The sequence below is a fragment of the Pezoporus occidentalis genome, unplaced genomic scaffold (genome assembly GCF_034315485.1).
Source record: "Pezoporus occidentalis ecotype Australia unplaced genomic scaffold, CSIRO_AGI_Poc_V1 ctg117, whole genome shotgun sequence".
Taxonomy (NCBI): domain Eukaryota; kingdom Metazoa; phylum Chordata; class Aves; order Psittaciformes; family Psittacidae; genus Pezoporus; species Pezoporus occidentalis.
The window spans coordinates 2,775,990-2,793,988 of record NW_026912961.1 but is presented as its reverse complement, the minus strand read 5'-3'; the positions used below and the strand labels follow the sequence as shown (position 1 = coordinate 2,793,988).

Sequence of the window (17,999 nt, the reverse complement as noted above, 5' to 3'; positions counted from 1 at the left end):
CAAGGCATGTCAACATTTCTAACAAAACCAAAATACTTTGACATTCCTAAACAGAAACGATTTATTATGGCTTGTCAAGCTGCATTTTGACTGTTTCACATAAATCTGCTCACCTGAGCTGCTCTAGTGCCTCACAATAGCTGTTACTCAAGTGTCTCCTGGTCCCTGTCTCCAATACAGGCAGGAATGCCCGTTCTATGATACACAGTGATTTCCACAGTCCACTGTGGTGGTTCAACCAGAAAGTGAGCCTTAACTCAAGAACAAATCAAGTGAATGACAAAAACTTAAAATTTTCATTTGGACAAGTTGGACATTTCCAACAGAAATTCTTTTAGTTAAAAGGTTTCTAGGCAAATAAACCATACATACAAGATTGATCAAACTGTCCCGTGTCTCTTGCTTTCAATGTGCCTGGGCTACCCCAATTTTAACAGTGGTAAAGTAAAATGCCAGCTCTTTTTCCTCACTTCAGGCCATAAACATTTAAAACAAGACACCACCACCATGAAAAAGAAAAAAAAATCACCCACAAACCAAAAAAACAAACACAACCCCCCAAAACAAACAAAAAGAAAGCCAACACAAGTAATATTCATAATAAACAAACAAAACTAAACCCAAACAAAGAAAACCCACCCCAACAGGTAGTGTTTTAACACTTCCCTTCTGTTTTCGTAGCTGAATATTGGTCCATGGAATACTGCAAACATATTAGGACCCAATAGTGCCACTAAAGACAGAATGGTGGCTCTTTCTGCCACTCAGGAAGCTGGAAGCTGTCCAAACAAAGGTTGCAAAAGAAGGAATAGGAAAATTTTACCCCTGATTAATCTGCCACCTCTTCAAAAGTATGAAACATCCAGAAAGCAAGAATAGGTTAGAACACATCTGAGCATGTGGGAGCACAGTGGGTGGGACACTTGTTCACCAGAAATACCACTCCTGAGGAGGGCAAAAATAGCTGCTGAGCAACGATTAAATGTACTTCACTGACTGTCATCTTGAGAAACTGAAATTTACTGGGACTATCAAAGGCATGTCCTATAGGTACTATGTAGCATCAAAATACCTCCTCAGTAACAAACCCACAGGTTGAAACTATGCAGGTCCTAACATGGAAATCAAAAGAAGAAAAAAAAAAATAATTGTGGTTTTGCATCTTATTTTCATTAATGACCATTCCTGCAACTTGTTTGTCTCCTTTCTGACAGAAGTAGTATTTCCTTGTCCCTAAAAGGGTCTCATCTAAAATGAGCTGGAAATCAGCAGTTCTGTTTGTAGAACTGGGGAACCTTTAAAAATAAAGTTAAAAATTCCAGATTACAATAAACCTGGAACCTTTAACAATCCTTGTTTTGCTCAGTTCTTTGATGCTGCCGTTATCTGTAAAATCCATTTCAAGCAAAGAACAAACAGAACCACACATTTAAATGTGGATTAAAACAAACTGCTTCTACAGTGCCATAATATCCTTTTCATCTCTTCTTGGCAGAAACCCAAGAAAAACAAACATGGTAAGCTTTTTCTTCCTTTTTTTTTTTATCAAGCATATCTTAATAATGCTTAGTGTTCAAACCTTTAAAATGAAAAATGCCCATAGAATATCAAAACCTCAAAGTTGAGGGAGTAACATGGGGAAGTGTGCCAAACCCCTCTGTAATCAAAACAAGATTAGAAAGTGGTGGAAATACAACTTGCAAAACTGTAACTGTACTACAACACCACAATGTGCAGAAAGGGGAAAGTTGTCCTAACTACTGTCAGTAGCACCAGCGATATCCAATAGCTACTCAGAGATATTCTGAGTCAAACTGGAGAGAAATTACCCTACCAAATACTGAGGAAATAAAGGGGCACCTTATTTTCTATTGGGTTTCAGTAACCAGGAAGTAATTAGTGATTAAATTCATATTCAAACCAATTTGCCACATTATTGCTATGTCAAAGAACAGCATCTTCTGATAGAGTTCTGATTTTTCCGTACTTTCGCACCAGTCCTAGTCTCTAAAGCCTGTTCATGTATCATCCTGTGATTTGGCTCAGCATTTAGACTTGGAAGTTGAAAGCCTGTATGAACCTTTTGAGATTCATGTATGCCACACTGCTGTAGTGATGTGTCTCTTGGAAACCAAGCAACAAGCAAGCTACTCAAAAATGCAGAACACAACCATGAACTTTTTATATTTCAATCTGCTTTCTGCTGAAACTGCCGTATCAGCCAAAAGCAGACTTTAGTAAGACAGTACAGCCTCCTAACGCAACACGTAACAGCTAGTATCAGAAAAATGTACTAAAACCCATCAAATCAACAAAACCCTTCGCTTCAAACAAACCTGCAGATTTTAGAGCAGTCCAGAAAGGATCTCTTGCTCCAACTCTGAGAAATGTCCCAGGAAACTTGTGAATCCCAAACAGCTACTCCTGGCTTTTATTCCCTGTTGAGGAGTATTACTTGACAATAGCTCAAACTCTTCCCACAACATGAATAACAGCCTCTCTGACACATATATTCATGTACTATATCAGCCATAGGAAACACATTGCCTCATTCTTCTCAGCTCTTTTACTCCTCATACAAGCACAGTATGTGCAAATAAATTAATCATTTCTTTTTTTTTCTTTGATTTTTCATATTTGCTTACATAGTGGCTGGAATCCTTATCATCCACCTTTCTCTTTTTGATGTCATTGGTATATTCAGGGCCATTCCTGCGTTTATCTGTGCTCCGCAGACTGTCCTGGACCAAAAGAGAATTACTCTGTAAAGACAAAAACCAAGGTCAATCAAAAATTCCTTTAAAGATTCCTTCACAAATGCTTAAAAAAACTGGATCTGATAGATACTTTAGAAATGTGATACCTACATAGTCTTTCATTCCATTTAGTTCAACTCAAAGTCCTCCAGGCAAACATGTACAGCTTCATGTATTCTAAGAAACTTGGCTTTTCATTGTTCAATGTATCAAAAGTTTAGTTCACTTGTCAGACACTATTTAACTAATTAATTCAACTGAACTTATTCTTTAGGAGAAGCAGGTTTGCTGTTTATTCATGAGCAGGTAACAATCTTTTTTTTCTTTTTTTTTTTTTTATATTCACATCCCATTTAATAAAACAGACCTCATAAATCTAATCTGATTGATTGCTCACTTTTAGGTCATCATAAATAGATCATGCTTTGGTATGTTTACATCTGCAGGCATGGGAAATTGCCTTTAACTCTTAAAATAAATATTTACCAAATAAGATGATGCAGTAATCATTCTTTAGCTGTGGTAAACTCCAATTGGATGCCTTCAATAAAGGTATGGCAAACAAAGATCAAATATTTTTACTTCCAGCATAACATTCACTACTAGTGTGAAATTCAGGCTAAAGTGTTATTTAATCAGATTTGACCTGAAAAACTGAGACCAACACACACAAAAGAGAAAAGCAAAGACTAATCTTTTTCTCAAACTACATGGACTGCTTTCATTCATGGTAAGGTATGCTAAGTACAAACTGTTGACCCAAAGAGAAAGGCATTTTAGACGTTTTTCAGTCACATGACAATTTGACATGCCTGTGATTCCCATCTCCATCTCTGTTCCAGCTAAAGCATTAAAACGTGTTACAATGAGTTCTTTTAAGTGCAGGATTAGCATATGCAAGAGAGCAATTTGTTCAGTGATGTGTTAATGCTGTGAACAATACTGAATGAGTTGAGAAAAAAGATTTCCTTTCACAAAGACTTGGTAAGCCTACTTCCTAAAAGCCAACTACATGCTTACATAAATAAATATATGCTCACACATATGTAAGTAAATGCTTACATACATACACGTATCTCTCAAGAAAAAACATAACACATATTCAGCAAGTGTAAGCCCTCAAAGGAAATACTTCGATCTGCCAAAGAGCCAGAGATACTTACTCTTAATATATCATAACCATACTAATACCCAGTGAACTGTGCACTGAATGGCTTTCCCTTTAAAACCTGAGGACAACTCAGTAGCTTTCCTCAGACATTGTTTAGTCCCAAGAAGGAAAACAAAACAGGGTACATAAGGCAAATCTGAATCCTCTTTTTCCTACTTCAGAAGCTGCACTTTAAAGCCAACTCTAAGCTCTTTTATTCATGACTATTCAAGCTAAACAAATGCCAAGGGGCTTACATAAAGCATACAGGAGAGTCTAATGAAATTCAGTATAAAGAAGCTCAAAATAATGTCTTTGCTGCAATGTTTTGCAACTAAAAGGTGGGCTTGTTGGATCACTGAATTAATTGCCTTGACAAATATAGTCCAAATTTAACCCCTTATCTCCTCACAGATGCACACAAACTGAGGGATTCACTTGTTTGAAGAACATTAAAACACATCTTCAACATTTTAATATATTAATAATATTAATATTTAATGGACATTTTTAATATATGTTTGTAGTAGTAGAATAATCTTTAGAAGCTGCCAATTCAAACTTTACCACAGATTTGAGTACTGTAAAAGTCTTTTCTTGAAAAAGGGAGAAAAGCCTTTTACTTAAGAGATACTTCCCTTAACAAAAAATCATTAAAAAAATGTATTTTACTGCCAAAGATCCTAGCATAAAACAAAGACAACTAACGTAGTAAAGTGAGTAAACTCAGTTTCTCATTTTAAATTGTCAAAATTTATGTGTAACAGAAAGACAGCAAAGGGGAAACAGCTGGGAAAAATTTAGCAACCCTGCTATTTGAAGTTACCACACAGCAGCAAATATGAGTAACTGTAATTCCTGACCCTTTTCCTGGTTTAATGTAAAGTTTACCTAGACAATATTGACAACATTCTGTACAGTTTGTCTCGCAGAATTTCAACACTGTGAAACATACCTAGGAACTCCTAGGTATACCTAGTTCCCATTGTGTCCTAAATTTCAAGCCAAGATTATCCAATTTTTCTTCATGGAACTGGTGGCTTAGTTATCGTATAAGCGTATAATTACAACAGTAATCTATAGTCCTTATAAGCCAGTTCTGCAAAACATCTCCCCTGTGGTCTGCCTTTCTCTAATTTACCACTTTCATCTAAAGGCACTGTTCTCTGGAATCAGAGTAACAAATCCAGAAGCTGTTGTAGACCAGCTTACTTTACAATAGCTATACCATCAGTTGCAAATAAGATCATGTTGGTTCTCTGGCAAAATTTACCTGTAAACTCAATAATTAAGAAGTTATTGTTTTGTTTCCCTTAGGAGTATAAAGAAGTCCTAAAAATTGTGACTAAAATCAGGTAAACTACAACTTTTGATTTAAAAATAGCCGTTCCTCATTTCAACACTGGTAAAGTTTGTATTTGCTGTATGTTCACTACCAAGCACAGGGCCACCTAGGAGACAGCAGTAACAGCTTCACAATGATGGAGTTCTCCCTATGTCCTCTATAGGAGAAAAAAAGGTGCTAAGAAGAACTGCTAATTTCTTCTACCAGGCCTGCTAATATCTGACTTAATTTTCAAAAGTGGGTCAAGTATTTCTATTTTAGCAATTTTTTTTTCTAATACTACAGAAATTTTCCGTTGGGATTGATCTTCAATAATTAGCAGTTTGTACAAAAAAACCGTAGTTGATTTCCTAAGGAGAAACTGCATGGCATAAGTTTTCATTTTGTATTAATTTCAACAGACTAGATGCATAATTGAGGATAATCCTTGCTTTCATAGTAGGAGTTCAATTTATTAGGGATCACCAGTGCAACATCCGCAAATCATGAATCTCAGTTCAGAAAAAATGGTCAAAATCAATTTTATGAGTTTTCGTTTCCTTCCAATCATTCAAAATTTATCCAAGATTCCCTTTTCTTCAAAAAGACCCAGAAGAATTAAAAAAAAAAAAAAAAGCCTGATGCAGCACCGCTTCCTGTCAGTTACCAGACTACATAAGGGCTTTGTAACAGGCAATTTACAATCCTAAACCAACTTTGCTGCCAGCATAAGCCAAACACTGAAACCACCAGCAGCAAGTGTGAAACGAAAACCTAATCACAAGGCACAGAGAAGGAAAGTTCCCTATTAGGAATACACGGCACGTTATTCAAATGCACTTCTTCAACTGCCATGCTGCTCCCCACTGCAACTACTTCCAAACCACAAGTCTGAGTGCCAGAGGTACAGGCTCAGAGCCCACAGAATCTCATTTAGCCTGAGTTATAATACAGCACAGACAACTCACTAGAACATACAGAACTGACAACTAACTTTATGCTGATCATTACAGCAATTAAATAACAGTACTGACATCACATCTGTGCTCATCGTTCAACTACACCTGGTCCCAATTAACAACCTCTCTAGTGATGGGCTCCTTATCCCTCTCCCTCTCTTCTCTCCCAAAGACACAAACACAAGCTCTGTGCTTAGCTCTGTGCTTAACACTGACTCCCTGTTAATCCAAACCAACTGCACCCATCTGCCATTACAGCCAGTTACTACATCTAACTTGCATTTGCCCTTATCACCAAGCAGGGCCACTGAGTTTCTTTAACCACTACAGAGGACCTAAGCACCACACACAAGTGCTGTCTACAGATGTCCGTATGTAGACAGGAACAAATGCAATCCCTTGTTGAGTAGGTAAACAGGATCAAGTCTAACATCTACAACAAAAACATCAGTTACTCAGCATTACCACTGCTCATTGTCAGGACTCATTAACAGGAATATACTCGACATTGGAAGAGGGACCAGTGTTTCCTCTACCGCCTCGCAAGGCACAAGAAGATCACACTCAAAGTTATTCAAGTCAAGAATCATTAAGTTCCATTTGTTGAATACGCTTCTTGCAAGCACATGTCAACAACCCAAAAGTTGACTTATAAAAAGTCAGCAGGTTTTGTTTTAAATTATCAGTGATGGAAAGCTATTGACTTTGCCCTCTTTTTGTCCACCATTTAAAGTTATATTTAGACTACTTTGTATTAGGAGCAAGGAAATCTAAAGCCTAAATGGATCTGAATCACAGTCCACACTGATGCAATAATCAGGAGACATTAGCAGAGAATAAGGCTTCTGTTGATTTCTGTTTTTTCCAGTTAATGTTTGTCAGAATCAGAGTATCCATGAAAAGTTATACCAGACCACCCCAACCCTTTCATCCTTCATCATCAGCCTCATGTTGCTTTGTATCAGCTACAAACTAAACTGTACCACAGCATCCCATAGCTCTTCCGTATGGGCAACTCCTGCAGAAGCTGATTTGTGGTTTGCATCCATAAAGACTGAAAAAAATCAACTTCTTTTTAAGTTGACAAAGCTAACAAAGAAAATATTTAACTGATTAAGGAAATTAAAGTTCATCCATTACATGCTATATAATAGAAAATACTACCTTCTTCACAAAGGCCAAGAAGAACACATGTACTACACTGAAAAGTACCCTATATTTTAATGTAGCTCCTTCTGTGATTACCCACCCCCTCATTTAGAAGAATTAAAACACAAACCAAGAACAGCTTGCATATAGTATCAACCAAAAACTATCATTCAACTGTGCATGCCCTCTTAGTCAAAGACTGGAAGAACAGGACAGAAGCTAAGGACATAGAATATATTTACTGCTGTAAAAAAAGACCACTTGCTTTACAGAACAATACCAATATTAATGCTTAAAAATTGAGGAAAAAATTGAGGAAAAAAGTAATGCTTAAAAATTGAGGAAAAAAGTACTAGAAAACAAGCTCAATGTCTTTCATGAGGACAACCTCAATGTAAATCCCAAGCATGTAACAAAGTCAGACTGCACTGTCTACAAATTACTACTGATACAATAGAGCACTTCAGAACATTTGCACTTCTATATCCTGTCCAAACTAGAATAGTGAGAAGACAAATAATAAATGAACACCTGAGTTTGAAAATGTTGCCAGTATGCTCCCTAGAGAAAAAAAATGTAGACATCAAAGATGTTTTGTACTGATGTCTCCCAAAACTTTTACTGAACTTCAGCTGCAAAACTTGCTTACTTTGCCTGGCTTCATTACCTTGAGCCAGACTGCGTCACAATAGTAGGGATGCCTGCATTCCCACAATAACATGACCCAGTTTTGGATGGTTAGAGCTATATCAGCCAAACCCCACCTGCCATTTCCATATAGTCATATAATTAAGTTTTGCCCACATAATATTAGCAGTTCATGTATGAGGTATACTATTATTACTAACTTAAATGTTAAATGTTTCGCAAACATGTCTTTTACAAAGAACCTTCCCTCATATTATTTCCCAAAAAATTAAGTAGCACAACAAATAATACACTAGCCCTTGCCATTTAGATATAGCAAAAAGAGGTTAAACAGACACTGATCACAATCAAGAATAATGAAATCACTGAAATTCCTTTATAAATACACGAGTCTCACAGTATTATTAAGTCTTCCTAAACACACAATAAATAAAAGCTTATGCTTATTTGCCTAAGGACACTTTAAAAAATAAAACCAGATCTCATTAAAAATGAATATACCTAAATAATACATTACAATATGCTTTAACTCAAAGTTATTTTAAAATCAACTTAAAACCAAATAAGCAAGTGCTTTACTGTAGTCTTTCCAAATTGTACATTTAAAGTTGTCAGCTTCTACTGATGATACTGGAAGGTCACACTAGATGCACAGTAATAACAAATCTCACGGTTAATTTAGGTAACCAACAGACAGCATGGGGTTTGGTGTTTTGGGATAATGAAAGCAAGCCTTTGTCAGGATTTCTAGCAGCACCATTACACTTAAAACATTACTCTGAAAATAAAAATCTTATTTCGGTGACCCAAAAGTTATGAGCTATCTGCCCAATAAGAGTCTATTGCTCAATTGGAACCACACATAATAATTACACAGACCTGCTGGTATGTCTTCAGGAAAACCCATCTTAAAATTATTTCCACAGTTACACTATCATTAATAACATTAAGTGAGCGGAAATGAATGCTTATTGCTTCCAGTAAGTAAATGTCAAGCCCTATTATATAAAAAAAAAAGGCAACAAAAATCAAGTGTCCACTATGTAAAGATATGTCGTTAGTTCTTGTCTTTTCTGATTGAGAAAAGAAACAAAACAAGAGCCCAAATTCACCTATGAATTCAACAAGAAGAATTGGCTTTGTTACTTGAAATGATGTGAAATTTGCCATGCCTATCTCCAAAAGTTTGATATAGCAGTATCTCTCAAAACACAACAATATAAAACGCTGTTAACAATGTACTTCTTTGGCTGTTTTTTGAATAAGAGTGCCTTAGATTACTTCTATTACAGCTTATGCATAAAGGGGAAAAAGGTACTGCTACGGAAGTTATTCTTGAAGCACAAATTAAGCAGTGAAAACATTAGTAAGGCTCAAAGAGATTCAGTTAAACAAAATACTAGGGCCAAACACCATCATGACACATGAATTTTAAATTTCTCACCTGTCCTGCAACTTTAATTCATGAAAATCCTACAGGAAAAATCTAAACTCTGACTAATAATGTTATACTATAATTTGCAGTTCATGTTCTGTTTGAGTTGCAGCTTCCCCCACACTTCTAAAAACCAAACTAAAGTTCAAGCTTCCCCCAAATCATTCTGCTCAGAAACAAACTTGGTTCATACAGTCCTCCAAATAACTGACAGTGTTCTGCATAAAACAAGAGTATCTGAGCAGAAAATACTTAAGTGGCATGAAACTGACTAGAAGGAAGATAAAACACACAAACAGTGCACGGTTTGATTATTAAATTTTGTAGAAGTGGAAACATTACCAGGAATGTTGGTACTTACTGTGCCCGGCTCTCTCTCTGCTCCCGCAGTAACCAAGAAATGCACAGACATGCCCGTTCAGACACAGAGGCAAGAACAGAAATAAAAAAGGGGGGAAAAATTAGAACACAAGCCGCAAACAGTTTTAAAATGGCTTTTATTTATGTAAGTCATTGCACATTCCTAATACAGTGATTTCCTGAAAATTACAGTATTGTGTAAACATGATTTACAGTTTAACCATACACAAAGCCTAGTTTTATTTCATGACAGAATAAATTATTTTCTTTTCAAAAATTAGTCAAGTGCAATTTTGCCCAATATTTGAGTACTAGAATTTAAGCCTATGAAACTAAAGTAACAGATGCAATTATCTAAATTTCTTGTTTGAACACATTCTCTTCAAAATTTTAACTCTTCATTCCCCCTACCTTCCCACCCACCCACTTAACAACATTACTTTCTTTAAAAAAATTATCCATTACGCAGTTTAACAGTTTTCCACAATATGGTGCAGGCTACTGCTATTACAACTAAGCATTTACCAGGATGTCAAAATGCCCTGCAAACTATAGAGCAGGTGACACCTAGTGATCCCCATTTAAAATAGTGAAAAATTCCAAGCTGAATTTTGCTTCAGTGGTATATATGCAGACATTTTTAAGTTTGCCAACAGTTTTTTCTCATTCTATATAACTTGGAATCTTTAGAGATGCACATAATTTGCAGCAATGCGCAAATGTGACAATGTCCTAATCAGGCCTGCCATGCCTCTCACCTCTGTGGTGGTCTGCATCGTGATGCTTCTTGTCATCTTTTATTGCCAAGTGAGACTGCCCACCCAAAGCACTAGAAAGGGCAAGAAGGCCAGCACTGCTTCCAAGTGGAGGGATTCCTGGAGGCTGAAGTCCTGACGGATGCGGTGTTAGAGGCACTGGAGGTCCATGGCCATGGGAGAGATGTTGAGCCTGCAACTGCTGCTGCTGTTCCCAGTGGTATCATCATCCCCAGATGAACAACACATAGCACATAGATGGGGAAGGAGAAGCAAGAAGTTTGGTTAATTACCAGGAATCAACAGTGGACTTTTATCAGTTGTTTGTTTGGTTTAAATTTAATCTCTGCTTTCTGTCCCAGCTATACACATACATTATACTACACTCTGTGCTTGTGTCCCATGAACCAAAAAAGGCTCGCTGCATAATCGTTCTGCAGCCCAAGGAATAGTTTCAACTACTTGCAGGTTGTTCCAGGCAGCTACTGCCTGCCACAGGATCATGGGTGACAAACAGCAGCAGCAAAAAGCCCAAGTACCCTTCCCTTTCTACAGAAAGGAGTACCACTGCTCTGGGAAAAAATTAAGTTTCACTGGCAAGACTGATTCAAACTTACATCCCTCTCTTCCCCTAATCTGGAAAAAGTAAGTACATTTTTATTTTGAATCTTAAAATACTAAAAGACACTGCTCAATTTTGTATTCTGAGTACTAAATTTATGTTTTATTATAGCCAAACTTTGGGGGGGAAAAAAAAAATTATTCATGAACTGACACGGTGTTTATGAACCAACTGTAAGTTTAAAGTCCAGGTATTCCAGATAGCATCAATAAGGTCATGGAACTCCCACCAAGAAACATGGTATTAATGAATTAAAATACTTCCATCTGTTTCAAAAGCAGCTTGCAAGATGGGTATCATAATGACTAGACATACAACCCTGTAACCAATCTGGCAAAATAACCTTTAAGCAATTTTATTAGAAGCAGTCCTTACAATAGAATGTCTTCCCCACAGCTTAAATATTAAGGCATTTTTTAGTTAAAGCTGTTATGGTTTTATTAATATTTTCTAAGTTCAGCTAACCAATTAATTCATCCAAAATGCTCAACACAGATTTATTCAGAAAATTATGCTTCAAAACAATCTTTAGCTTGGTCATAGCTCCACTTTAGTCTACTAAACAGATTTTCTGTCCCTTTCCTCCTTCCTTGCACCTGGTCTTACAAACAGAAGACAGAACAAACCTCTCCACCTTGGCCATGTTCCACCATCCCTCTGACGAAGGTAGGTACCATGAGAAAAGCTAGAGTACCATTCAATTTATGGGATCAAAGAGAAGACAGATAAGGAAACGTCTGGACAGGATGAGCTCAGCTAGACATGAGTTTGACCTCGTGAATGCTAGTGGTCCTGTAAGAGCAGGCAGAATTGTTACAGTACTGCTGACAGCTACTGAAATCAAACCTAAAGCCCACAATATTTCACAAGTTGCTACAAAATAACTCAATCCAAAAAGTATTTTACCTGCTTCCATAGGTCCCAAGCCTCTTCAAGACAAGCTGTCAACAAAACCTGCAAACATCTACTGGCATACGAATGACTTTATTTATTACTATTTATGTAACTACTATGCCCTACACTTATATTTCTTACAACCCCACCCCAAGACATGCCTTGAGCAGTTTATGAATTTATGTAGACACAAGTGACAGATATGAAGAACTGTGGACTGGACCTGCTAATCTTTCTTACTATTCCAACTGTAACATTGCCATCATGTACTTATTTTTATACACAACACAAATAAGATTTACCACAAGCCCTTTAGTCAATTCTACATGCTTAGAAGTTTACCTGATCTCTCACAACATATATCAGGATTTTCTTTCCATATATTGCATAAAAAGCCTCGTTAGTCTTCACTGGAATGCATGTGTCTGATCGCTATTCTTGCCAACTTTTAAGTATGCTTAAAAAGCAAGGTAAGAAAGAGGTGGTTCTTACTCTTCTATTTTAATGTGTTTTACAAACAACCTGAAAAGCACCATTTTGAAGGAAGTAGTAAGAATTATCTTTATTTGAAGTAGTTAAAGCAGTAGACCACCTTCTACTAAATCAAGGAGCTACTACTATTTAAAGTTCATTTAACTGAAGAAGTATCAGTAAGGAGCACTGCAAAGTCTGACAGGACTGCAGGGCTTGGGGTTTTTTGTTTGTTCATTTGTTCGTTTTTTTTTTTTTTCTTTTGATCCAGCTTCTAAGGAAAAAGGCGACATCTCTCTTCTCATTTATGAAGTATAGACTTCATGATGACTATAGTAGTTTCCAGCGTGTTTCCTCAAATCAGGAAATAACCTGATGTTTTGGCAGGCTCTCTCAGAGAGACAGTATTTCATTTATTCCCTTTCTCATTGATGGCCTTAAGCCAGGTCAGTCATCTGCTCTTAGCTATGAGACAACATATATCAGCAGTACTGTATGGCATTCATGGCATCGGTCTTATTTGTCTCCAACTGCACTATCACACTGGATTACCCTGCTGTGGCATTCAATTTTGGCTAAGAAGAAAATGTCATTTATCCCTTCCAAATTGGTTTCACAGAGAAAAACCTTCTCCCTTCTCCAACAGTGACCTCAAAATAACTTCTGCAGGGCACGGGAAGGTCAAAATGGGGAAATAAAGTTAAACTGTTTCCATTCTTGTCCATATGCCTTCAGGGAGCCTCTGAAAATTTCCTTTATTCATGCCTCTTGCTTGGTTTAATCAGCAAACAAGTTAATCAGCACAGTTTCAGTCTTTAGAAAGCAAACTGTTAGGGACATATGACGTACAATTTCCTTGGTTCTGCTTTGTAGCTTACACGCATGGTATTCTGAAAGACACATAACTGAGGACCAGATTAATCCCTTCTAAACAGGTTTTGAATCTGAAGGAACATGTTGAGAAGAGCTATGTCCTGTTTCTCTGATGGGACTATATACGAATGCTGGGGAGCAATGCCCAGTGTAAGGTGTAGAACAGATGAGAACTGCAAGTGGAAATGCATCACTTTGCATAACATTTTTGCAGCTTTACAAAAAGGTTACTGACGGTAATGGAGGAAAATGGTACCCAAAAATGGTTAAATATCCAACAACAATAAACAGACTTAAGACTGAAAACCTGATCATGGTCTTCTAAGTCAAAGGTATATTGTGAATTAATGTTTGTTATATGAGGCTCACTGCTGTTTAAGACTGAAGAATATTGATTGATATATATTACCCATTCATAATAGGTGTATAGTTCTCCATAACACATAAAGATGGTCTTCTCCAGAAGTTCATGATCATTTTATTTAGAAAAAAACTTCAATTTTAAGAAGTATTCTTTTCCTAGAAGTGGAAAAAGGAGTATGTGCTGCACACAAAGGAAGAGGGAGATAGGTAACAGCAGCATTGACCAGATGTATTTAGTAACTAGATATTTGCCATAGTAGATCCTAGAAACAATTATGCTATGCATATTATCACCTTCCCGTCACTTCAAAGACACTAATGCTTGCTCTGTCACCTTTTAAGAGCTCAGCAGCAGTGAGATATAAAACAGAGTAAGTTGGCAGCAGTATCATGGTCTACTAGGCATGTTCATTAGCAGTTAATTAAAAACTAGACATCTGCCATAAGAAATGTGCTCAAAAAAGGATGAGTAACAGATCTGTCTTACTACCAATTATTATCATTACTTGCAGAGCAACAGCTGTGTCCACTTTCAGAGGGAAGTGGGAAGGTAGAGAAGAGTGCAATGATGCATACGTAAGTGACTGCACTGAGATAACTAGCTATAGCAGTGATTTTAAAATCATCAGTAGGTCACCCACCATTTTGTCGCAAAACGAGAAGATCTTCATATTTGCAAAAGGACCAAATGAATGACAAATTCAACTTACTGTACTTCCAGATGTAGGTTTTCTTGCCTTAGTCTTTTTTCCCAGCATTCCTCTAATCAGGCCACAAACGCCCCAAAAATCAACACATGAAAAACACAGCACTTGCTTTGCTGAGCGAGCATCTCCTAACAATTTCTGAAGCAGTACAGTTTTTCACCTCGAGCATCCTAGGCAGTTTCCAGCTATAAAGAACTCTTTAACAGGGACTTAAAATTTGTAATTAACTTTCAATCTCTGCCAGAAATCTCTGCCAGAGACAGTATAAATCTTTGTGAAACAGATTTCCTGTACATAAAACAACGGCACATCCCCTTTAGGCTCCTTACCAAGATTGAGCATGAGCTCCTACAATCCCCACTTCCCACCTTAAAGTAGCTCTGCTGAGGTCACAAACACCTATGGCTTACTTAAAAGTGTAGTTTTTAACTCCTAGCAGTAAACAGATAGTTAGAATATTCTTCTGGTCTTCAACAGATGCGTGATGTGCTATTCAGTATCTGTTGAAAAGCACCAAATTAAGAGTTCAGATGTGTCTGTACATGAACAGCAAAAACAAGGTTATACCTGGTCCCAAAGCACAATAGATGACTTCTCTCATGCCTTTCTAAACAAATGCCTGAGAGCAGAAAAAGTTCTCGGAAACCTTTTCAGCACTAGCACCAGTGTTACTGTCAAGAGATTCCCCCAAGCTCCATCGAGGTGTTGTGAAAGAAAATCTGGCAACCACAAGTCATTTAGAGACCTGACATTTGAAGAGAATGATTTCATGTTAACTTCTGTAAAACTAAGAAATATGATTTTGGTAAACTCAAGTAGGCAGAAAGTCATGAGAGAATTACTGTGTTCAATTTCATTGTCATATCCTCTCTTTCCCAAAGGGAAATCAGGGCTTTTTTATTTTCTTATTTCATTAGCAGAAGGAAGTGAGAGCCTGCATGAAGTACCTATGATCAATGAACATACAAGGGCTAGCCCTATACCACCTAGCCAGCCAAGCAATAACCTTCTCCCTCACTGTTTAGAAATACTTACAGAACCAACATTGCAAATGTAACCCTCCAAAAAAAAAGGAAAAAACTCATAATTATGCTCCTGTCGGATCCAGTCTTCTTCCTCATTCTAAAAAACCCAAAACCCTGCACACACCACCCACACTACTAACATGCAAAACTATCAGGAGTAAACTTATTCAGACAGTTTAAGCCATTAATTAAAACTCATATATAAGTTTCTGTAGGCATTTTCAAGAGTATTTCAGTTACCCAGAAGAACTCGCTACAGGATGACAACCAACCACCCTTAACTACATATCCACATTCTTCTACAATGACTTGACTACACCAGTGGGCATGGGAAGAGCTATAGGCATCATCTACTTAGACTTCTAGAAAGCTTTTAATAGAGTCCTTAACAGCATTCTTGCCACACAACTGGGAAGAGATGGGGTTGATGGATGGATTCTTAGACAGTTGAGGAAGTGTCTGGATGACTACATCCAAAGAATCGATGAGACTCAGTCCAAAGAGTCAAAAGCTCAATTTCCCTGTGGAAACCAGTAACTATTTGTGTCCCTCAAGAGTCCATAATGAGACCAACTCTACTCAATATCTTCATCAGTAGGATCACCCAGGACATACAGCTAATAGCATTAAGTGCACCCTCAGCAAGTTTGTAGATGACACCAAACTGAGTAGTGCAGCTTGAGAGAAGGGGTGGCACCCAGATGGGCTTTTATAGGTCTGAAGAGCAGGACCTTCATTATGTTCTTGTGAAATTCATTAAGTTCAACAAGGCAAAGTGCAAGATTCTGCACCTGGGTCTGGCCAATCCCCAGTATCCCCCTTGACTGGAGGATGAATGGACTGACAGCAGCCCTGTGTTCACTTTCTGTAAAAAGACTTGGGAGTACTGGTGGATAAAAATTTGGACACGCAAAAGCAATGCGCACTTGCAACACAGAAAGCCAATCATGTCCTGGCTGCACCCAAAGAAGTATGGCCAGCAGGCTGAGAGAGACTATCGTCCTCCTCTGCCTCACTGTCTTGAAACCCAACCCAGATCACTGCATCCAGTTCTGGGGTCCACAGTGCAAAGAAAGACACAGACCTGTCACAGCAGGTCTAGAGAAGGCCTGCAAAAGTGATCAGAGGGATGGGGCACCTCTCCTACAAAGAAAGTCTGAGAGAGCCAGAGTTGTTCAGTCTGGAGAAAGGCTCCAGGCAGACCTTAATGCAGCCTTTCAGTATACAAAGTGGGCCTATAAAAGAGATAGAGACTTTTTGTCAGAGCCTGTAGTGACAAGACACGGGGAAACGGCTTTAAACTGAAAGAGGTCAGGTTTAGACCGGAGATAAGAAATTATTTACAGTGCAGACGGTGAGTCCTGATATACACCAAGTTGAGTATCAGCCAGCAATATGCCCTTGTGGTAAAGCAGGTGAATGGCAACCTGGACTGCGTTAGGAGAAGCGCTGACTGCAGGCCGAGAGAGGTGATCCTTCCCCTCAGCACTGCTAAGGCCATACCTGAATTAGTGTCCTGTTCTGGGCTCTTCAGAGAGACATGGACATACTGGACAGCATCCAGTGATGGGCACAGAGATGGCTAAACAGTCCCAGCTCTCTCAGCCTGTCCTCGTATGCAAGGTCCCTTAATCAACTTTGTGGCCCATCACTGGATGGCCCAACAGCAGGGCAAGAGGTAACGGGCAGACTGAAACATAGGAGGCTTGTCCTAAAACTCAGAAAGCACTTTTTTTCCTGCAATGGTAACAGAGTACTGGCACAGGTTGCCCAGAGAGAGAGGTGGTAGTCTCCCTGACTAAAGACAGTCAAAAGCCATACAGACATGGTCCTATACAACTGGCTCTAAATGGTCCAACTTGAGCAGGGGAATGGACCAGATGACCTCCAGGGGTCCCTTTTAGGCATTCTGTGATTCTGCAATTGTTATTGCTTACTGTTTTCCTCCCATTTAAACATGTTTTAGAAAAATGAGAGTCAGCTGCTACTATCAGGGCTTCATTTTCTTCCCAGTTCCTTTGAAACATCTGTGTTTATTTTGTTTCATTTTGTTTCCTTACTTCCTCTTCTTCTAAATGTTCAGATTTTATTCTGACAGATAGGAAACTACACTATACCACAGTAAATAAACTTGAAAGTGCACACCACTGAATCTCTAGCCACTAGGCAGAAAATGGAGCCTTTGTAGTTTTGTAGAAGTTATTTGAAAACTATCTTATGAGAAAAAGCCACAGTGGCCTGGGCGCGGAAAGTGAATGCCCTCAGAAACAATGAAATAGTGTCTTCAGTAAACCTCTTCCATCTATAAACCATGTAAAATGCCATTGTACTACAGAGATTTAAGTCCACAGAAGGACAGTAATGGCAAAACCTATCCTAAGCAATATACTTCACATATATAAAAATCTGTGTGGCAGCAGCATGATTAAAGGCCCAACTGTCTCATAGGAAAAATCGCATTTCTTTTTCATGCTTTATTACAGAAGATGCAGAGTACAGTGTATTTAG

The 17,999-nt window shown here is 38.0% G+C and overlaps 1 protein-coding gene across 4 annotated transcripts in view; it reads right to left on the bottom strand.

Annotated features, from left to right (window-relative positions):
• TLE1 (TLE family member 1, transcriptional corepressor) overlaps positions 1–17,999 on the bottom strand; it is a 75,955-nt gene that overhangs the window by 25,342 nt on the left and 32,614 nt on the right. For 2 of the 4 annotated variants that reach the window (XM_062640860.1, XM_062640868.1), the window contains exons 7-9: positions 10,540–10,744; positions 9,783–9,799; positions 2,646–2,762 (exon numbers count right to left, since the gene is read on the bottom strand). In XM_062640860.1, the coding sequence (XP_062496844.1) occupies positions 2,646–2,762; positions 9,783–9,799; positions 10,540–10,744 (339 nt within the window). The remainder of the gene's footprint in view (positions 1–2,645; positions 2,763–9,782; positions 9,800–10,539; positions 10,745–17,999) is intronic. The other 2 variants (XM_062640877.1, XM_062640886.1) reach the window with 2 other exon arrangements.